Here is a 24,007-nt window from a genome sequence, read left to right as displayed (position 1 = left end):
TGAGAATCATGAAGTTAATGGAACTGCCTGAAGAGTTCAGAGACAGAATTGTGGCAAGGCACAGATCTGGCCAAGGTTACAAAAAAAATTTCTGTTGCACTTAAGGTTCCTAAGAGCACAGTGGCCTCCATAATCCTTAAATGGAAGACATTTGGGACAACCAGAACCCTTCCTAGAGCTGGCCGTCCGGCCAAACTGAGCTATCAGGGGAGAAGAGCCTTGGTGAGAGAGGTAAAGAAGAACCCAAAGATCACTGTGGCTGAGCTCCAGAGATGCAGTTGGGAGATGGGAGAAAGTTGTAGAAAGTCAACCATCACTGCAGCCCTCCACCAGTTGGGGCTTTATGGCAGAGTGGCCCGACGGAAGCCTCTCCTCAGTGCAAGACACATGAAAGCCCGCATGGAGTTTGCTAAAAAACACCTGAAGGACTCCAAGATGGTGAGAAATAAGATTCTTTGGTCCGATGAGACCAAGATAGAACTTTTTGGCCTTAATTTTAAGCAGTATGTGTGGAGAAAACCAGGCACTGTTCATCACCTGTCCAATACAGTCCCAACAGTGAAGCATGGTGGTGGCAGCATCATGCTGTGGGGGTTTTTCAGCTGCAGGGACAGGACAACTGGTTGCAATTGAGGGAAAGATGAATGCGGCCAAGTACAGGGATATCCTGGACGAAAACCTTCTCCAGAGTGCTCAGGACCTCAGACTGGGCCGAAGGTTTAGCTTCCAACAAGACAATGACCCTAAGTACACAGCTAAAATAACGAAGGAGTGGCTTCACAACAACTCCGTGACTGTTCCTGAATGGCCCAGCCAGAGCCCTGACTTAAACCCAATTGAGCATCTCTGAAGAGACCTAAAAATGGCTGTCCACCAACGTTTACCATCCAAACTGACAGAACTGGAGAGGATCTGCAAGGAGGAATGACAGAGGATCCCCCAAATCCAGGTGTGAAAATCTTGTTGCATCTTTCCCAAAAAGACTCATGGCTGTATTAGATCAAAAGCGTGCTTCTACTAAATACTGAGCAAAGGGTCTGAATACTTAGGACCATGTGATATTTCAGTTTTTCTTTTTTAATAAATCTGCAAAAATGTCAACAATTCTGAGTTTTTCTGTCAATATGGGGTGCTGTGTGTACCTTAATGAGAAAAAAAAATGAACTTAAATGATTTTAGCAAATGGCTGCAATATAACAAAGAGTGAAAAATTTAAGGGGGTCTGAATACTTTCCGTCCCCACTTTATATAAAAAGCTTTACTGTTATTTTTACAAAAAACATTTTGAGCCTCAACCCACAGTGTTCAAGCAGAGCATAAAAACCTTAGGGAATCATGCCATCAGTCTGTTGCAGGCAGGTGAAAAAATGTCCTCAGTATCCACTCCCCAGTGATCATTCAGACTGTACAAGGTAACCTTGTAACACTGATCAGCACGACAGCAAGGGAACTATCATTTTAAGAAGGAGGTCAGCAATGGAAGCCTACACATTTCAGAAGATGGGCATACCCTGCAATTAAAAAATCCCCATAGGCCTCTCATAACAGGTTCCCACTGTGTGTGTGAATGATCAAGTACCAGTCAGCAGTACTGTTGGTACTATCAGTCATGACTGAATGTGACTCCATAAAGAAGGCTTTTGATGAAAGGAGTTGCAGAATAATGGTCTGCTCCATTGTCAACCCCATAGTGCCACTGGTTGTCACTCAATGCCAGGCTGGCCACAGTAAATAATCCACAACATCGGCTTAATACTACTACTAGGAACAAGGGAGTGTAAGGATATAAACATGTCATTCTTTAATCTAATGTCAGTGCTCTTTAAACTGGGGCACAGGGTTGGGCTTTATAATACTGGGTGGGGTTATAATTGAGGTTCATTGCAGTTTTAGTTTGCTTAATTTCCATCCACAGTCTCTTCCTCTGGTGGCGGGAGGCGCCGTGGCGGAAGTCCGGCTAGCTGGCGACACTTTTCATCTATGTTGGAAAAAAAAACAAAAAAGACAAGCAGTGAGATTCTGATCAAAACTGGTGGTAATGCAGACTGTTCCTCACGCTTCCTTCAAGTGGGACAAAACAACAGGTGCAGTTAAATGCCAACCCCACCAGCAGACCATTCATGGTAATGCAGACTGCTCCTGATGGGCCGTACATGCTCCTCCCCAGTCAGATGCATAGCTACTCATATCTCACACGTTGAAAAACATGTTTCTACATTTTATCAATGTCAGCATATAAAATAACTTCATCCAGGTACAGTATAAGCAGTAATTCAGGCTGCAGGAGATGCTTGAGAACAAATTAATACACACACTAAATTGTTACCAACCAAACCTAAGCTCCTGGGTCCCTATTAGAGGAGAACACAGAGAGGAAGGAGTGGATGGCCAAAGACAAAGGAGGGTTTCTCTTCCATCCATTATCTTCTATACCCCTGTGTAGAAAGACCCTTTGCTTTCTCCAACTGAGGCAAAGCAACAACAGGTGCCATCCCAATCAGCAGCCCTTTCATGGTAATGCAGACTTCTCCTCATGGGTTGTACATGCTCCTTCCCAGGTGTGTGCATAGCTACTAATATCCCAGCAGCAGGAAAATTTGCCTACATTTTACCAATATCAACATATAAGAACTTTATCCAGGTACAGTTTAAGCAGTTATGCAGGCTACAGGAAGTGCTTGAGAACAAACTAATACACACACACTGGATTGTAACCAACCAAGCCTGAGGCCCTATCAGAGGGGAACACTAAGAGGGTGGAGTAGATGGTCAAAGACAAAAGAGGCTTTGTCTTTTATGCATCATTGTCTGTACCCCTGTGTATAGACTGAGACCATGTGCTTTCTCCAAGTGGGGCAAAACAACAGGTGCACTTCAATGCCAACCCCACCAGTAGCCCATTCATGGTAATACAGACTGTTCCTCATGGGCTGTACATCCTCCTTCCCAGGCGGATGCATAGGTACTCATATCCCAACCACAGGAAAACATGTTTCTACATTCTATCGATGTCAACATTTAAAAATCTTCATCCAGGTACAGTATACATAAACAGTTATTCAGGCTACAGGAGGTGCTGGAGAACAAACTAATACATGCGCTGGATTGCAACCAACCAAACCTGAGCTCCTGTGGCCCTATCAGAGGGGAACACGAAGAGGAAAGAGTAGATGATCAAAGACTAAGGAGGCTTTCCCTTTCATCCATCATCATCTGTACCCAGGGGCGGACTGACAACTCATGGGGCCCCCGGGCAATAGGAGATTATGGGCCCCCAGGCAATCAGAGATTGTGGGGCCACACAGTATACACGCACACAGTATACAATTACACATACACGTACACACAGTATACACAGACATGTTTCTATTGGCTGAGAAGGTACTGGAGAGGTGGGGCAGCTATAATCTTGGGATTTTTAGACCAAAAGGATATCGGTAAGGGACATTTCAGAGACAAATGTAAAAAAAAACACAGATTTTTACATACTGTCCCTGGTTTTACTGAGGCTGGCAACCCTGATGGGGCCCCCTAGTGGCCCGGGGCCTCGAGCAGTGCCCGAGTGGCTGAATGGTCAGTCCGCCCCTGTCTGTACCCCTGTGTAGAGACCTTGTGCTTTCAAGCCTTCAAGTGGGGCAAAACTACAGGTGCACTTTAATGTCAACACCACCAGCAGCCCATTCATTCTCTTTGATTCTTGGTTCAGATAACAAAGTCAAATAGAAATACCAGGTACTTCCAAGTATGTAGGAGCATCTGATATACTTTTCTCCCACCCAACAGTGCTGCTGATTGGTCACTTGGGCACATGTGGTTGAGGAGAGAGTCTTCCACCCAATGGAAACTCAAAATCATCATAGAGCTTCCTCTCCTCGCTCCCAGCACAAGAATGAAACACTGAGTAACTGAATTTGACTTATTGTTATACAACAGCACTCAAACTGGGAGGGGCGGCACTAGGAGCCAATAAGGTGCCTGCATTTACATTTACTGACAGGGAACATGCTGACAGAAGGAGATAACAGGAACACAACTTAATTAGCCTGTTGCTTTGCCTTTACTGCCCAGTCACAGGATGGAGGAGGGTGACCCATCTGCATTATATATCTACAGCAAAAGTCAGGTCACCATGTTGATAGAGCTGTGAAAATTTCAGGACTGGTTGGACAGAAATACAAATCCTATGGCAGGTAAAAAGTCCCTACTAAAGAGAAAGTCCTGACATGTATGCATGCATGTAGCACTTTCTCTTGTTTTGATAGGTTCAGTGGATCCAGAGCTTGTGTGATCAACTGTGTGCTCCCCCTCCCACCCCCAACCACTGCTGTCCAACTATGCTGCTCTGTAGGAGACAATTAATTAGCACTCAATGACAGCACTTGCCTTCAGCACCAGGAGCTCACCCAAAACCATCAGAATGTATACAGAGATTGGGGGTGTGTCAGAGTTCCTTCCTGATAAAGATCCAGAGGCGTGCTCATAGCAGAGCGGGTGGAAGCAATAACAATGTGTAGTCAATAGTCATGCAGGGGGAGGAGGCATGTCAGTGCTCGCCTCTGTTTCCCCATTAGTACACATATGCAGAGGACTGTTGACAGCACATGGCAGCCTCTGAAACTCGTCTGTTAGACCGACACACTTGAATGATGTCAGCGCACCCAACAGGAATGCCTGACAGGTGCACTCAACAATAGGAATGTCCACAAATTGGGCTTCTGGCAGGGGAGGAGCTAACAGTCAGGAATGAAAGGAATAAAGAAGGGAGTTTCTGCACAATCATTCAGCAATTTTTGTGAAAAGCAAACACAGGTAATTCTAAATACATTTATAAACCAGTATTTAATTTTGCAAAGCTCAGGAGACTTTTTCTTTAAGCAAACAGAGTAAAATCAACCATAACCTACTGGTTGTAACAAACAGCACTTACCTTGTATAACTTCATCCTCTTTACACATAACCCGCTTACAGATCTCTTTGTTCACCATGTATACACGACGTACACTTCCAAAAGAAAATAGAAAAGTCAGTGTTGATACAACCATTGATAATTGGTCTCTAATCTTCATAATATTTAAAAATGAACTCAACACTCCTATTAAAAACCCAAATGATGGCAGTTCTGAATTTATTAATAGATCTCTTAATAGAGTGCTCATGTGCTAACAAGTTGGGGGGGGGGGGGGGAGTCAGTGCTGGACTTGTGCGGCTGGAGACTGCCTGGAGACAGGATTCTATGTGAAGGGTATAGAGGGAATTGCTTCCAATGGGTTGTACCCCAACTGTAGGTGATCGACTCCATTGGGGTCTAGGGCTGCTACTTTTTTGATAACGGCAATGTGGCTGTTACTGCTTAGAACACTTTGGTGATATAAGAGGAGCACCCTGTATCCAGAAAAATGCATCACTTGGTGATTTATTATAATTGTTTATTTAAGATAAAAGAATTTAAGTAGAAGCAACGTGTTTCAGGGGAACTGCCTCCTGCTTCTTCATGGCTGTATTTCATGGAGAGCGGTTAGGCTCTGAGAGGGTAAAATAAATTTGATTAGCGGATCTACAGCATGCCGGCGTGTTGTGGAGCAGAGGCCCTGAAAGGGGAAGGCAAGTCTCAAAACGCGTTGGTTCTACTTGCAACGGTTCTGCACTGTATATAAGGACATTACAGGTTCATCCGGGGCTGCAGTGGGAGTGGAGGATAACACCGGCTGCTGGGGAAGTGAGAAGCAAGTTAAATATTTATTTTCTTTGTTTGATCCTCCTTATATTAAAGTAGAACTTCACTCTCTCAATCAACAGTAACTATATTTGATCCTTATGCTGCTAGCATTAGTAAATAAATAGGAAGGTATATCATATTTACTTGTTTTAAACAATTTATTTTTATGTTTCTTCAGTTACTTCTTGATTTCTTGCCTAGGCAAATTATGTCATACATCCCAGGGGTCTTCAGGAGGGGAGGAGGGGTTTCTCAGCTAAGCACACCCTTTCCTGCTTGTATGCCTGAGCTAAGGGCAGACAGATTCCAGGAAGTAAATGCTACATGAATCATCTGGCCATCTTACTTGAGATGGCCACAGCCAGAAATGCCAGGGGGTTGTTTTTCAAGGTGATTTCTCAGCAAAATAAAGCATAGAGACATGGATGGATTGTGGAGTCTGTTTTGAATGTTAAAAATGAATTAAACTAGCATTTTTGCTTTGTGGTGCTCAGATGCAGTGTAGTTCCCCATCAGATCTGTTACTATATGGGGGGAGGGGAATAAACCACCAAAAGGGGATTTTTATCAGCTGGCCAGAGTTCAATTTTAAGCCCGGGGTCTTTACAAATCCAGAACCAATTGCTTGTTCTCCTAGCAGAGCTGAATTTAAAGGGTTTGGTCGTACCTGGTGACACACAAGTAGCTGATGCATTGCTTTACCGGCTTCTGTACGGAGTACACCCGAGTGCAGGGATACTCCACCTCCTTACAGTCTGCCAGAGAAAAAAAAAAAAAAGAGAGGATGAAGATTGGGGGCGGAACCTGCTGCATAGTACAGACCCCCCTCAGCTTGTGAGTCCCATTCAAACATGACAGCAAAAAAAAAAAAAAAAAAAAAATAGTACTTGAAAAGATTTTCAAACAATGCGAAAACCTCCAATTAATATATTGGCTGCCATTGCTATTCTCCCAGTTAAAAAAATAAAATGTCTGTACTTTCTGTAATATTCTTTTCTGGAGGGACACCACTTTGATTAGAACCAGAGGGTTATAGTGCCATCTGCATGGACACTAGGCAAAAAGTAACCAAGGGGATGGCTCCATCTGGTGGCCCAATCCCACAACTGCAGACAGAGTCAGCAGCAAGCATTGTAGAGCAGTGAACTTTCTTGATATGGGAGCCTCTAGTGTGGCCCCCCATTATCACACATTAAAATTCAGTGAATATTAATTGTCAGAGACCGCGGACACCTAACAGGATATAGTCAAAGACAATATGTATAATACAAGAGATCGTCAGAGACAATTGACATGATACAATAGCTGGTCAGAGAGTGCAGACATGATACCTGAGATAGTCCGAGAAAGCAGACATGATACAATAGCTGGTCAGAGACTGCAGACATGATACAAGAGATGGTCAGAGACTGCAGACATGCTATATGAGTTGTTGGAGACTTGAGACATGCTTCAGGAGACAGTTATAATACCTAAAACCAATAGGCTCCAATGATTGGCTGCACAGTGCCGATGTCATCAGGAGTAGGGATGGGTGAATGGTTTGGCCTGAGCATAAGTTCGGGCTGAACGTTCGTTGTTCGGTCGTTCGGCGAACAGCAGAACAAATGGTTCATTCGACCATTTGTTCAGCCCCCCGGACCGACCACAATGCATTGCGCCGCTGAACAGTGCATTGCAAGCCCTGATCAGGGCACAGAGCACTGTCAGAGTCACGATTGGACACTGTCATCATGACTTTAGCCAATCGTGTCTCATTCCCGCTCCACAGTATAAAAGTATTCTTTCAATGGCAGCCATTTTCAGTGTCATTTCGGCGTGGAGAGAGATAGATCAGGGCTCTGTTCAGTGCTATCAGTTAGTTAGTATGCTATACTGTGCTATTTTGCTTCAATTGTCAGTGTAGAATATTAGTTTAGTGTCAGTCTAGGGATAGTGTGAGTGTAGTGAGGAGGACCATCATTCAGCTTTTCATAGTGTGCAGCTAGAGTAGGGACAGCTCAGATAGTTTCAGTGTAGTGCAGTGAGACCGTGTCAGTAATCTTTACATTAGTGTATAGCTAGAGTAGGGACAGTTCAGATAGCATCAGTGTAGTGACGGTTGAACACTGTCTATTTGATTGCGTTACTGCCAGTTTAACGCCATTTACTTCTGTGTGCATTACTGGCAGTTTAACGCCATTTACTTCTGTGTGCGTTACTTCCAGGGATACGATAATGGTTTTGCATGAATAAATAAATAAAAGCTGGATGGGTGTGAAGCAGCCCCTCTATGAGATGATCTGAAAATCAGTCATAACCTGTCGTGTCACGCTAACAGGAGATGTGTGATGAAGCAGGTTTCCGATAGACAATCACTGAACACCTGCAGAAAGTGGAGCCACACTAAAGGGAGCCGGGGGCCACCTGTGGCTTGTGAGCTGCTACTTGAGGTCTGGATGAGTTATATCAGCAAAAGCATCGAGAAAACGCAGGTTAGCTTCAGAAACTAATCCCATTCTGTGTTCTTATTTCCCTCTTGGGACAATACCCAATGAATTTACATAAATGCCAAAAAATGGCTGAAAACTTTAAGGGACCTTTCACATCTGTGTGATGCATTGCATGACACATTGCATGAACCCTTACATCACACCTCACATGTCACTTTGCATGACACCTTGCATGACACCTTATATGACACCTTACATGACACCTTACATGTCAATTGCATGACACCTTGCAAGACACCTTACATGACACCTTGCATGATACTTTACATGACACCTTGCATGTCACCTTGCATGTCACCTTGCATGACACCTTGCATGACACCTTACATGTCACCTTGCATGACACCTTACATGTCACTTTGCATGACACCTTGCATGTCACCTTGCATGTCACCTTGCATGACACCTTACATGTCACTTTGCATGTCACCTTGCATGACACTTTACATGACACCTTGCATGACACCTTGCATGACACCTTACATGTCACCTTGCATGACACCTTACATGTCACTTTGCATGACACCTTACATTCCACTTTGCATGACATCTTCTGTCACCTTGCATGACACCTTCTATGTCACCTTGCATGACACATTGCATTACACCATACTTGACACATTGCATGACACCTTCTATGGTGAGGTTTCCCGCACCTCCCAAAACATTAAATCAAACATTTCTTATACAGCAGCTTATCAATTCCTAGATGTGATGGCTGCATTCATTTTCTTTTTTAGGCTTTCTTTCATCTGGTGATCCAGCCAGTAAATCTGTTAGTAAGCTGTCCAGCAGAATGTATCAGTTTACAGGGATGAGACAAACCATTTACCACTGACAGGGGTGCTTATGATCAGCTTTTTTTTAATTATGTAAAATCTTTATCCCAAAAGGAAAGAAAACCTGTTTGCTGCAACTGATTATAAAGTATTAGCTGGAGTTTGGATTTAATTTTTTAGTGCATCTAAATCTGCTAGCCCATCTAATACTCCATTCCCCCCAGACTGACAATGCTGCTGTCCAAAGGTGCCCCTTGTGCTTCTTCATCCAGAGTGGGGGCGCTCGAACACAGGAGGAGTGTTACTGTACAGATCACCAGGGGAAAACGGGGGGGGGGGGGGGAACTAAAAAAAAAGAAAGAAAACTAAGGCAGCCACCACATGTTCCTCACAACATGGTAGAAATCTGCAACAAAGTTTGATAAAATCCCGGCAATGTACATAGATTACCCAGAGGGAAATGTTTTTTTCTCAACAAAAGTGGAGTTACTCTTTAATGCAACACAGGTCAACCTATGGCAATGCATGGAACGGTTTCAGGTAAAATGAAAGAACGGCTGTATTGTACGACTACAATTCAGCTGTCACAAAAGGGATTGAGCTTGCATAGAGCGCCATCTTCTGGCTGCAAGCAAAAACCATAATTAAGTCATATGCTAATCTCTATTTTGTTTTTAACCACTTCAGCCCCGGAAGAATTTACCCCCTTCCTGACCAGAGCACTTTTTGCGATTCAGCACTGAGTCGCTTTAACTGACAATTGCACGGTCGTGCGACGCTGTACCCAAACAAAATTGACATCCTTTTTTTCCCACAAATAGAGCTTTCTTTTGGTGGTATTTGATCGCCTCTGTGGTTTTTATTTTTTGCGCTATAAACAAAAAAAGAGTGACAATTTTGAAAAAAACGCAATATTTTTTACTTTTTGCTATAATAAATATCCCCCAAAAATATATAAAAAAAAACAATTTTTTTCCTCAGTTTAGGACGATATGTATTCTTCTAAATATTTTTGGTAAAAAAAAAAAAAAAAATCGCAATAAGCGTATATTGATTCGTTTGCCCAAAAGTTATAGCGTCTATAGGGGATAGATTTATAGCATTTTTATTATTTTTTTTTTTTTGTACTGGTAATGGCGGCGATCTGCGATTTTTATCCTGACTACAACATTATGGAGGACACATCAGACAATTTTGACACATTTTTGGGACCATTGGCATTAATACAGCGATCAATGCTATAAAATTGCATTGATTACTGTAAAAATGTCACTGGCAGTGAAGGGGTTAACACTAGGGGGCGATCAAGGGGTTAATTATGTTCCCTGGGAGGTGATTCTAACTAAAGGGGGAGGGGACTGACCTAGAAGAAGTGACGGATCGTGGTTCCTAGCTAGTAGGAACACACGATCTGTCACTCCTGTCAGAACAGAACAGGGAAGTGTGTGTTTACACACACACATATGTCCCTGTTCTGTCTCTTCTGCTCACGATCGCTCGTGGCCGGTGGTCATTGCGACCATCGGCCACTGGCACCGGCACCCCTGCTGTGCGGAGGCGTGCGCACGCCTGCTATTTCGACCCCGCGAGCCAAAGTATAGCTATGACGGCTCGCGCAGGGGAGCCAACCTGCTGCAGCATAACTGCGGCGGTTGGTCGGGAAGCTGTTAAATTATTTTTAATATTTAAAAAACCCTCAAATGGCTCATGTCCACATGCAGCAGACCTCACCATCCCTTTGTAAATGTAATCTGCAATAGAATGCTTTTTAGAGGCGATGATCTCACCTCCCCTTTTAACCTGAAAAAGCCAACCCACTGCTTCACATCTATGTGGTTGCAGTGCAGATCATTTACTTGAATAGGCCATGATCAGCTTGCCAAATGTGACCTACAATTTGCTTTTCGCAGCCACAAAGCAAAGCATCCCCAAAGCATGTGTACATCCTCAAGCTGCCGCATGCCCCAGTTCAGGTAGGCTGGATGGGTGAACAAGCCCTGGAGAGGGTTTCTGACTGGCTACCATGTACTGTTCTTTAAACATCAATTCTGTGGTTTGCGCTAATTTATGTGATATGCATCAACCTGCAGATGTTCTTTCTACAATCTATATATTTGTTATATTTGCTTACCTCCAGTGGTTGGTGTAACTTTATCCGCAGGGTCAACTGGAACACAGACAGGTTACATTACACTTTCTAAACAAATCCAACCAAGATTTTAACCAACCAACCCACCAAGATTATGACCAGCCAACTCACCTAGATTATGACCAACCAACCCACCAAGATTATGACCAACCAACCCACCAAGATTATGACCAACCAACCCACCAAGATTATGACCAACCAACCAAGATTATGACCAACCAAAACAACAAGATTATTACTGGCCAACCAATCAAGATTGTGACCGACCGACCAACCAACCAAGATTATGGCCAACCATACAAACAAGTGGCCACTGCCCCCACCTATAACTGTTCTTTACAGTAAGGAGCGCTGGAAGGGGGACATATGTCAAACAAATCAAAAGATTTCCAGGCTTAAATTTACCAACCAGCCAGCGTCCAACCAAATTGACCTGTCTAACAATATGCGTTAAGAACAGCGGTTTAGTCTGCACACATTTGCAAATACATGCGTAAGCTACAGGCCCCATCAAGGACCCCTGATTTCTGTAATCCCTGACTCTAACTTCTGAGTCTCCACAATGGGAGCACATGCATTTTTGGTTGGTAAGTTTGAGCTTGGAAATCTTTTTTTATTTGTTTGACTTACGTCTCCCTTCCAGTGCTCCTTGCTGCAAAGACCAGTTATAGGTGGGGGCAGTGGCCACTTGTTTGTATTTTTGATTATATTGGTCAGGCAGTGCACTAAATTCTTTGCTGCCATAGTGCTATGTGCTGGGTGTTTAGTGTGCCCCTGTACCTTTAAGGAGGGATGGGCTCCTTCCAGGCTCACCTGCCCTTTGACTAACCATTAAAATGCATGTGCTCCTATTGTGGCGATTCAGAAGTTAGAGTAAGGGACTAGAAAAAACAGGGTGCCTTGAAGGGTTCTGTAGTTTATGCATGTATTTGCAAATGTGTGCAGACTAAACCCCTGTTCTTGACGCATATTGTTAGGCAGGTCAATTTGGTTGGTCGCTGGCTGGTTGGTAAATTTGAGCTTGGAAATCTTTGTATATGTTTTACATTATGACCAACCAACCCACCCACCAAGATTATGACCAACCAACTAAAATTTTGACCAACTAACCCACCAAGATTATGACCAACTAACCCACCAAGATTATTACTGACCAACCAACCAAGATTATGACTAACCAACCCACCATGATTATGACCAACCAACCCACCACCAAGATTATGACCGACCAACCAACCAACCAAGATTATGACCATGCATGAACAAATGGAATGAGGACACCACGTGGCCCTGTGCTAATCTTAGCACATAGGGGTAGGGTGGCTGAAAAATGTAGGTTCCTTCCTTCCCTCTGCATAAAGAGCCATTTATTCACTTTCTCCTCATGTACAGGTGCATTTCAAAAAATTAGAATATCATCAAAACGTTCATTTATTTCAGTAATTCAATTCAAAAAGTGAAACTTATATAGATTCATTGCACATCAAGTGATATATTTCAAGCATTTCTTTCTTTTAATTTTGATGATTATAGCTTATAGCTAGTGAAAACCCAAAATTCAACATCTCAGAAAATGAAAATGATGTGAAACAACTCAATATTGTAGGCTCATGGTGTCACACTAATCAAATAATTAACTCAAAACACCTGTAAGGCTGGGTTCACACTAGAGATTGCAGCGGCTCACAGCAGGAGTCCGGTCCGTCTCCATTCACCATTTCAGGTCCGATTTCAGACCAAATTTTAGGTTTAATTGGGACCTGAAACGGACCAAAAGATGTACAAGGCTCCTGTGCAATTCACACCGGAGCCGCTGCAAAAATTTGAACCGCTTCCATAGATCATCGCAATCTCCTGCTATGCGAATTGGATGTGGAGAAAGCCACATCCAATTCGCAATAGTGTAAACCCAGCCTAAAGGTTTCCTGAGCCTTTAAATGGTCTCTCAGTCTCGTTCAGTAGGTTACACAATCATGTGGAAGACTGCTGACTTGACAGTTGTCCAGAAGACAGTCATTGACACCAACATCCACAAGGACGGTAAGTCACAAAAGGTAATTGCTAAAAAAGCTTGCTGTTCACAGAGTGCTGTATTCAAGCATATTAAAGGAAAGTTGAGTGGAAGAGAAAGGTGTGGTAGAAAAAAGGTGCACAAGCAACAGGGATAACCGCAGCCTTGAGAGGATTGTGAAGCAAAGGCCATTTGAGAATTTGGGGGAGATTCACAAGGAGTGGACTACTGCTGGTGTCAGTGCTTCAAGAGCCACCACACACTGACATATGTAGGACATGGGCTACAACTGTCGCATTTCTTGTGTCAAGCCACTCCTAAATCAGAGGCAACATCAGAAGCATCTTATCTGGGCTAAGGAGAAAAGGACTGAACTGTTGTTCAGTGGCCCAAAGTCCTCTTTTTGGATGAAAGTAAATTTTGCATTTTATTTGGAAATCAAGATCCCAGAGTCTGGAGGAAGAGTGGAGAGGCACAGAATCCAAATTGCATGAGATTCAGTGTGAAGTTTCCACAGTCAGTGATGGTTTAGGGAGCCATGTCATCTGCTGGTGTTGGTCCACTGTGTTTTATCAAGTCTAAAGTCAGCGCAGCCCTCTACCAGGAAATTCTAGAGCACTTCATGCTTTCCTCTGCTGACCAGCTTTATGGAGATGCTGATTTCATTTTCCAGCAGGACTTGGCACCTGCCCACACTGCCAAAAGTACCAATACTTGATCATGGTATCACTGTGCTTGACTGGCCAGCAAACTCGCCTGACCTAAACCCCATAGAGAATCTGTGGGGTATTGTCAAGAGGAAGATGAGACACCAAACCCAACAATGCAGATGAGCTGAAGGCCGTTACCAAAGCAACCTGGGCTTCCATAACACCTCAGCAGTGCCACAGGCTGATTTCCTCCAAGCAACGCCACATTGATGCAGTAATTTATGCAAAAGGAGCCCCGACCAAGTATTGAGTGCATACTATACTGTACATGGACATATTTTTCTGTATTAAAAATCCCTTTTTGTATTGATCTTATGTAATATTTTCTGAGATACTGAATTTGGGGTTTTCACTAGCTGTAAGCCAAAATCCTCAAAACTAAAAGAAAACTAAAAGACTATATCACTCTGTAATGAATCTATATAACATACAAGTTTCACTTTTTGAATTGAATTACTGAAATTAATTAACTTTTAATGATATTCAATTTTTTTTAGATGCACCTGTATATCAAGGTGGTGCCGATTTTTGCACCTACAGACAGAGGTCCAATACAAAGATAAGAGCACCAAAGTTTTCAGTCCAGTGGTTCCACAAACACTGATGGGTGCAGCTAAACAGGGGCCAAACTCGCCCAACTGTATAGACAACAAGCAGAAGATATTAGCACATACTGAAGCTGCCAGATTCTAATGCTGGCCATACACTATACAGAAAATCGGCCGAACCCATTTTCGAAAAACGAACGTTCGACCGTGACCGCAAACGATCGTGCCATCATATAATGACCGATAAATTGTTCAGTGGACATGAATAAATAATTTTTTGTTCGTTTTTTTTACATATACCTAGTGCAGACAGTTCGGACGGGAAACACATTAACCTTGCAATTTATCGTACGTTCGGCAGAAATTTTCCAAACTTCCCGTTCGTTTTTTTCCCACAAAAACGTCACAAACGATTATCGATTTGTGCCCATTAACTTGCCGAAAAACGAACGAAGTGTCTATACGAACGATTTTTCGGCCGATTTTTCGTATAGTGTATGGCCAGCATAAGACTTCAAAAAACAGGCTTCATCTTTTCCTTCACCCAGACCACACCCTCTAAGGCGTTTCACCCACTTCTGGATTACAGTAGTGGGTGAAACGCATTAGATCAGTGGTTCTCAACCTTGGTCCTCAAGTACCCCCAACATTCCATGTTTTAGGAATTTCTCTTAGATAAAATAGCTGTCCAAAATACCAAGCCATTGACTCTGATTTAAAGCACCCGTGCATGATAAAAGAAAACCTGCAAACATGGCCTGTTGGGGGCACTTGAGGACTGAGGTTGAGAACCACTGCTTTAGAGGGGGTGTGATCTGGGCGGTAGAAAAGCTGAAGCCTGTTTTGAAGTCTTAAACCTTGTACACACTGTGGGAAAGTCAGACAAAGGATCGTCATGCATGACGGTGCGAATGAAGGGGCGTGTCATGATGTAACCGAGAATGATATTAACTTGTTGGAAAATTCTCAAACAACAAAGACAAACGTAGACAAATATAGCTATGTACTAGCGCAGGGGTGCTCAACTTTTTGAAGGCCGAGGGCCACTTAAGTGATTTGGTAACCGGTCTTGACCACAATGAAATGAAATGGTTCAGAATGGTGAGAATTTTTTATTTTGAATAGCAGAATGGACATTTTCCTGCTGCAGCCGCTGAATGCCAATGGGAGGGAGAGAAGGGGAAGCCTGCTTTCTGCAGTTACAGGAGGAGAATGGAGAGGATCAGTTCCTGTATATGTACTCCATCGCCCCTCGTGTCCATGTGTAAAACAAAATAAGACAGGGAGGCTGCATAGGCCCCCTGAGTATGGAGCAGGGTCACCACTGCGACCCCTGATGCTACACCAGTGGTTGGGGGTGTGTGTTAAAAACACGTCTCAACTATGGGGTTTTACTGCCCCTCAAACCACAAATGTAAATTAGCTCTTACTGCCCTGAGTCCCTTATAAGGCTGCTTTCACATTGATGCACTGCAATTTACTCGCTTTCCCGTGGGTTTGCTGTGCTTTGCCATAGACTTCTATGATATCTTGTGGGTGTGGCGCACTTTCTGAAGAGGCACCAAAACTCCTGCATTCAGAAGTTTTGGTGCACTTTCAGAAAGCGCACCAAACCTGCAGGATATAATAGAGGTTCTCTTCCCTGGTTTGCGGTCAAGGGCCACATGTGGCCTGTGGGGGGGACAGGTTGAGCACCCCTGTACTAGCGTCTTCTGGGCTGTTCTTTGCTTCTGATCATGCGCTATTTTCTATTATTTCCGTATAATTACTGTACACATTGAACAAAAACTGGAAGTTATTTAAGTCTAGGTTCACATATGCCGTTGTGGTTGATGCGTTTTTCAGGCGCGTTTTGCGATGTGTTTTTAGTTTTTAAACCCGCCTTTTTGATGCATTTTTGCATGTTTTCATGAATTTTGTGGGTTTTTTTCTCTTTAAAGCACACTGTATATAGATGGTTGCAGAGGTGTGGGCCGGGAAGCCAGCCGCTGGGTCCTTAACAACCAATAAGTCATCAGCTGTCAGTGGGGTTCCCCACTTGCAGCTGAAGGTAAAAAAAAAAAAAGTTGGGTCCCCCAAATGCATACCAGACCCATTTGGAGGGGAACCCCACACCATTTTAATTTAAAACATTTTTGCCGTGGGTTTCCGCCTCCAATCCATACCAGACCTGAAGAGCCTGGTATGGATTGGGGGGGGGGGGCGTCGGGGAAGACCCATGCTGTTTTGTTTTTTTTCCTGATTTTTTTGCAATTCTTTTTTTTTTTTACATATAGCTGTCAGCAGGGAACCCCGCTGACAGCTGATGACTCATGGGTTGTCAAGGACGCGGCAGCCAGCTTCCCGAAGCTCCTTAGCAACCAGCTATACACAGTGTGTTAAAGTGAAAATAAATTTTTTAAAAATGCAAAAAAGCATCAAAAACGCAACACTCGCGTTTTTGGTATGACTCCATTGAAGTCTATTACATGCAAAACGCAATCTACTGTGGTGAACAAAAGTCCCTGACCCTTTCCAAAAACACACAGGCTGAAAAACGCACATGTACCATAGGAAAAGCATGTTAAATGGACTGTAGTGCGTTTCTACAAAATGCAGTAAAAAATGCATAGGTGTGAATGTAGGGTTAAAGTGATTGTTATTTTTAAATGAAATAAAATGAGGCTTTACAAACTTGTCATACTTACCTGCTCTGTGCAGTGGTTTTTCACAGAATAGCCCAGATCGGCTTCTTCTTGGGTCCCTTGCCGGCGCTCCCGGTCCCTTACTTTGGGGGCACCCAAGCCGAGCAGCTGCTCTGTGTGTCCATTCAGAAAAGGAGCCGTGGTTCGGCCCCGCCCCCTCTCTCTCCGCAATGGCTCACTGACTTTGATTGCCAATGGCACCCCGATGCTGTCTCAGCCAATGAGGAGGGAGAGTCCCGGGAAGCCAAGGCTCTCGTGCAACATCGCTGGATGGAGATACAATGCATTAAGATAAAAAACCTTCTGAATTTACAACCACTTTAACTTCTAGCTTGCACCTTCCTTTTTTATTTGTCAGAATCGGTTGCCTAAAGCACTATAGTAATGAACAGATAAATCGACCAATTGTTCCTCTTACGGAAATTTTTGTCCAATTTTATTATAGTGTGTACTGGCCGCTAGAATAGGGCATCTTTGATGTGTGCTCCTATCTTCTGCTTGTTGTACAGCCAAGGGTGTCTATCAGCACAGCAGACTGCGTCACTGCTATAGAGCCCCGAAGTACAGGAGGGCCACAGCTGTCTGGTTACATCGGGAAATGTACGGTATCCATGGCATCCGGCAAATACATTTGGAAACAGATATATAAAGGTCTGCTTACCTGCGTCAGGGGCTGGAGTAGCCGTATCACCGTCGTCTACAACAAAAAATAGAACTGTTATATTTGTAACAAAGTCATTTCCCAACGCCTAATGCAGAAAAAATCAATTATTCCAGAAGGTAGAGAAAAAAAATGTACTTCTTTTTTTTCTGTACTCTCTTCATACACTTTTCAGCCTCATGCACACAGCCATGCAGGGGCCGTACAGCACGCAAAGCCTGCATAGTGACATCCCCAGAGCCCTGCATTGGAAGAGGCGGCTGTACGCGGCCATGCACCAGGGGTTGCATAAAGCACCCACATGCGCACATGATGCAGATAGTGGACGATCTGAGCATACATCTTCATACATGCAGGTGCTTTACGCAACTCCCCCAGGCGCATGACCTCAATGCACCTCAATGGGTGGCTGTACACCGCGGGCCCCAGGTAGACATGTGCAGAATGAAAAAATTTGTTTTGATTCGTTATTTACATAAATTAGTTTAGGTAAATTTGTTTAATTTGTTTTCAGAATTTGAGTTCGAATTGATTCTAAATCAAATTTATTTTATTCGAAATTCAAATTTTGGAAGATGGTTATATTCTTTCTATTACATTCTATTCTATTGTTTTTTCCTATTATATTCTATTCTTTTCTAGAATAATCTTTTACTTTCTATTCTAATATTTTCTATTCCATTAGAATTCAAATTTATTCTAGTCGAAATTCGAATGTTGGAAGATGGTTGTATTGTTATTATTGTTATATTCTTTCGATTCTATTGTTTTTTTCTATTCTATTTCATTTTCAATTCTACTCTATCCTATTCATTCTCTATTCTCTTCTTCATTCTAATCAAATTTATTCTATTCGAAATTCGAATTTCAGAAGATGGTTATATGCTATTGTTTTTTCTATTTATTCTATTAGAATTCAAAATTATTCTATTCAAAATTGGAATTCTGGAAGATAGTTATATTCTATCTATTTTATTCTTTTCTATTGTTTTTTTTCTATTTTATTCTTTTATTTTTTATTCTATGCTAATCTATTCTTTTCTATTCTATTTGAAGATTCAAATTTCAGATGAGGGTTATGTTCTTTCTAGTTTATTTTATTCTATTTTTTTTTTCAATTCTATTCTTTTCTATTCCTTTTTTTCTATTTGAATTCAAATGTATTCTAATTGAAATTCGAATTTTATAAGATAGTTATATTCTATTTTATTCTATTCTATGCCTTTTTTTATTCTATATTATTCTATTTTATTCTGGTCTTTTATTTTCTATTCTATTATATTCTGTTTTACTCTATTCTTTTCTATTCTATTCCTTTTTTCTATCCCTTTGATGCCTATTCTATTGTTTCTATTCTTTTATTTTCTTTTCTGTTATACTGTATTATATTCTATTCTTTCATTTTCTATTCTATTATTTTTTATTCTATTCTTTTCTATTCTATTCCTTTATTTTCTATTCCATTTTATTCTATTCCAAAATTCGAATTAGATTCAAAAAGTATTCAAATTTGATTCTGCACACTGTACAGCTGTGTGTATTATGAAGCCTAAGACTTTTAAAAACAAGCTCTTATAGACCCCATATCTCTTCATAAAGAGTACCGGTCACATGCCTATTGTGTCACAAGGGACGTTTACATTCCTTATGACAGCAATAAAAAGTGATAAAAAAATGTAAGCGTCAGTGTAAAAATAAAAATGAATAAATAAATCATTTATTTAAAAAAAAATGTTTTAAAGTGCCCCTATTTCCCTATGTTTGCACGCAAAGGTGAATGCATGCGTGTTCCGCATTTATGCAAACAGTAATCCCACACATGTGAGGTATTACCGCGAACGTTAGGTCATGAGCAGTAATTCTAGCACCAGACCTCCTCTTTAAATCTAAAGTGGTAACCTGTAAAGGCTTTTAAAGCGTCACCTATGGATAGAATATTTACGTCGTTTGTCACTGTTGCACTAGCATGAGCAATTTTAATGCATGACATGTTTGGTATCTATTTACTCGGCATAACATCATCTTTTATATTTTACAAAATTAGCTTTAAGTGTTTTTTTTTTTGCATTAAAATTCATTTTAAAAAATCGCATTTGAAAAACCGTTTGGCGCAAATACCATGTGACATAAAAAATTTCAGAACCAACCAAGTAATTCTATAGAGCCTCTGATATAAAATATATATATATAAACTTTGGGGGTTCTAAGACATTTTCTAACAAAAAATTGCTAAAAAAGTGATTGTTAAATGAAAAACAAAAAGTGCCAGAAAAAGCCTGGGGGTCATAGTTATTATGCCCTGTGAGTAGGTTCTGCTGTGTCACACATTTCACAGAGCCTGCCCTCTGAGAGGAGGAGTTCCAGGAGATGGGTTAGTACAGGAATCGCTGCTTGCAGGCAGCAAGGTACCATGGGATCTATAGTCTTGAGAAAAGGAGGAGGAGCTGCAAAGCATGCTGGGAATCCAGGAATTTGTGGAAAGAGACGGCCAGCAGACAGGCAACAGTCACAACATGAAAGGATATTTTTCAAGTAAGCCTGTCTTGGATTGTCAATAATAAATATTGTTTGTATTGTTATTACAATGCTGATGTTAAAAAGTTAAAGTATGCTGTGACTTTGGATTCCCTTTTAAATGCGTGCAATGCACCCAGTTCTGTATTATTATTCTGTGTGTCTGGTACTACAATTCAGTAGTAGTGTACTGCCATCTAGTGGACATTTAGCAATACACTTGTTTTATTATTATTAAGTAAGCTGAACTGAAAGGTGCACCATAGAGCACATTTATACCTACAGTATGTAAGTGTGTAGAACCCGTGTGGTGGTGCACATGTGTAGATGTGATAGGAACCTGATAGTTTACCTTTAAAATGCACTAAACTAAAAACACCCTGAACTACAGCAACATAGGAAAGAATGGGGGTTCTAGTTGAATTGTGTGAATAGTTCTGTAAGGATTATCAGTGCCAATAATTTTATATAAAATAAGTGATATTTATTTTAAAGTGATATTAAACCAAAAACTAAGAAAAAATATAGTTGCATATCTCTGTACCCTGTTGCCCCTGTCCCTTGTTTTGTGCAGCCATTCCAACTTTACCAGCCTCTGAAAGTTACGTGTGATGTTTCTACTTGAAGGGTACCTTGGCCTCCAGTCTGTCCTTGGTGTCTTCCTGGATGCGCATGTTCCTGTTGCCTTATATGTTTTCTGGATGCACAGTAGGGGGGGCACTAGCGCTGTCCTGCTGGCACTTGCGAGGTTTGGGAGGCTTTTTTGTCTAGCTGGTGTGTGTGCATTACGAGGCTGCTAGTGCTGCCCGACTGAAATAGCAACCTGAATTAACTACACCTTTGATGTTTTTCTTAGTGTACCCATTTATGTATTATATACAGTATATATACACTCACCGGTCACTTTATTAGGTACAGCCTTGCTAGTACCAGTGTTGGACCCCCTTTTGCCTTGAGAACTGCCTTCATTCTTCATGGCATGGATTCAACAAGGTGTTGGAAATATTCCTCAGAGATTTTGCTCCATAGTGACATGATCGCATCACACAGTTGCTGCAGATTTGTCGGCTGCACATCCATGATGCCAATCTCTCATTCCACCACATCCCAAAGGTGTTTTATTGGATTGAAATCTGGCGACTACAGGAGGCCATTGGAGTACAGTGACCTCATTGTCATGTTCAAGAAACCAGTGGTGAGATGATTGGAGCTTTGTGACATGGCGCATTATCCTGCTGGAAGGAGCCATCAGAAGATGAGTACACTGTAGTCATAAGGGATGGACATGGTCAGCAACAATACCCAGGTAGGTCGTGGTGTTTAAACGATGTTCAATTGGTACTAAGGGGCCCAAAGTGTGCCAAGAAAATATCCCCCACACCATTCATTATACCACCACCAGTCTGGACCGCTGATACACGGCAGGATGGATCCATGATTTCATGTTGTTCATGCCAAATTCTGACCCTACCATCTGAATGTCGCAGTTGAAATCAAGACTCATCAGACCAGGCAATGGTTTTCCAATCTTCTATTGTCCAATTTTGGTGATCTGTGCAAATTGTAGCCTCAGTTTCCTGTTCTTAGCTGACAGGAGGGGCACCCGGTGTTGTCTTCTTCTGCTGTAGCCCATCTGCTTCAAGGTTCGATGTGTTGTGCGTTCAGAGATGGTATTCTGCATACCTTGGTTGTAACGAGCGGTTATTTGTGTTTCTGTTGCCTTTCTATCATCTGGAACCAGTCTGCCCATTCTCCTCTGACCTCAACAAGGCATTTTCCTCCACACAACTGCCGCTCACTGGATATTTTCTCTTTTTCAGACCATTCTCTGTAAACCCGAGAGATGGTTGTGCGTGAAAATCCCAGTAGGTCAGCAGTTTTTGAAATACTCCGACCAGTCCATCTGGCACCAACAACCATGCCACGTTCAAAGTCACTTAAATCCCTTTTCTTCCCTGTTCTGATGCTCAGTTTAAACTTCAGCAAGTCATCTTCACCACGTCTAGATGCCTAAATGCATTGAGCTGCTGCAATGTGATTGGCTGATTAGCAATTTGTGTTACCAAGCAATTGAACAGGTGTACAATATATTAACATAAGAGTATTCGGTTTGACCACTGTATCAGTCCCATGTTATAACAGCACTTATGTCAGTCCACCAAATTCCATCTGACATACATGTTATTCAAAGCATATAACACGATGTGATGACCATTAATATATTCAGCTTCTGAAGATAGTAGGTGATTCAAAGTAGTAGTTAAAAGCATGCACCAAACACCAAATGAACAGGTGTACCTAATAAAGTGGTCAGTGAGTGTATGCATACTGTATATCACTATTATCTTCTTTCCCTGAAACTATCGACTTAAACAAAAATGTTTTTTTTTTTTAAAAGGAACGAAAAGCATCATAAAATGGGTCGACTTAATGGATCACTTGTGTTTTTTTCTGCCGTCACTCTTCTATAATATATAGTACAGACAGCAGAGCTCCTGCAGAGCAGGGATTCACTTATTCCATCAGACATGGGCACCATTATTTTTCCTGGTTTGACCCTCCAGCATGGCGTTATCCTACATGCAGGGTATTCAGACTTACCAACGTCCCTACGGTTAATCACAGTCCCCCGCACTGGCAGCACTGCAAAACATACAAGAGATATAAATATATCAAGAGTAAAGTTCATCACGAACATTACTTCCGATGAGGCGCTCAAAAATGTGCAGATTACAGTCATTCTACACCTTCCGTGCAATAACTGGCTGTATATAATCTGCCACCAACATTCCAGGCTATCCCTGCCCTGATATCAAATGTCCAGGATGTGATGTGTGATAAATTGGATTGCTTCTGTTTGATATAAAGGCTAAGTCTACTTTAATACCACTTTACACCCATATTTAGGGTGGTAACATGGTGCCAGTGCCACCCAGATGGCATATGCCTGTTAGATTTAAAGCCTAATGCTGCGTACACACGACCAGTCTTTCTGTCAGAATAAACTCTAAAGGACTTTCCGACGGAGTTCCACTGAAACTGTCCTGCCTACATACAATCACACCAAAGTCCGACCATCTAGAACGCGGTGACGTACAACGCGTACGACGGGACTAGAAAAAGGAAGTTCAATAGCCAGTAGCCAATAGTTGCCATCTCGTACTTGCTTCAGCGCATGCGCCGTTTTTGGTCTGTCGGAACAGCATACAGATGAGCGGTTTTCCCGATAGGAACTGATTCCGTCAGAAAGATTTGAAACGTGTTCTATTTCTAGGTCCGTCAGAGTTTTCGAAAGATAAAGTCCGATGAAGTCCACACACGATCGGAATGTCCAATGGCATGATTCCGGCGGACCTTTTCTGCCGGAAAGTCCGGTCGTGTGTACGCGGCATAGGTTTAGGTAAAGATGAAAGAAAAATTAATCAGGAAAAGGGATGGTACTTCCAAGTGTCCCTATTTGCAGCCTCACTGTGCCCATCTGCAGCCGTACCTTTGATAACTAAAACAGCAGGTGTCTCCCGCTGTGTCATGCAGTCTGTTCGGCGGCCGTCCACTGTAACAAAGCCCCGCCTCCTCCTCGTCCATGATAGACGGAGCACTGATACAGTTTCCCAGCATTGTATCAGTGTTCTGTCTATCACGGACGAGGAGGAGGCAGGGCTTTGTTATAATGGCCGACCGCTGAACAGACTGCATGACACAGCGGGAGACACCTGCTGTTTTAGTTATCAAAGGTACGGCTG

General features: G+C 42.3%; 1 protein-coding gene across 1 annotated transcript in view; it reads right to left on the bottom strand.

Moving 5' to 3' along the window:
- Window positions 1–1,174: 1,174 nt before the first annotated feature.
- The window catches only part of MFAP5 (microfibril associated protein 5), a 102,997-nt gene continuing 80,164 nt past the window's right edge, over window positions 1,175–24,007 (bottom strand). Inside the window, exons 3-8 of the mRNA XM_073595978.1 lie at window positions 22,866–22,907; window positions 17,751–17,786; window positions 11,119–11,154; window positions 6,384–6,471; window positions 4,928–5,001; window positions 1,175–1,978 (exon numbers count right to left, since the gene is read on the bottom strand). Of these exons, the coding sequence (XP_073452079.1) occupies window positions 1,899–1,978; window positions 4,928–5,001; window positions 6,384–6,471; window positions 11,119–11,154; window positions 17,751–17,786; window positions 22,866–22,907 (356 nt within the window). The 3' untranslated portion in view covers window positions 1,175–1,898. The remainder of the gene's footprint in view (window positions 1,979–4,927; window positions 5,002–6,383; window positions 6,472–11,118; window positions 11,155–17,750; window positions 17,787–22,865; window positions 22,908–24,007) is intronic.

This window comes from Aquarana catesbeiana, linkage group LG08 (genome assembly GCF_042186555.1).
Source record: "Aquarana catesbeiana isolate 2022-GZ linkage group LG08, ASM4218655v1, whole genome shotgun sequence".
NCBI lineage: Eukaryota > Metazoa > Chordata > Amphibia > Anura > Ranidae > Aquarana > Aquarana catesbeiana.
The sequence above is the reverse complement of the archived record's forward strand: the minus strand, read 5'-3'. Positions and strand labels throughout refer to the sequence as shown.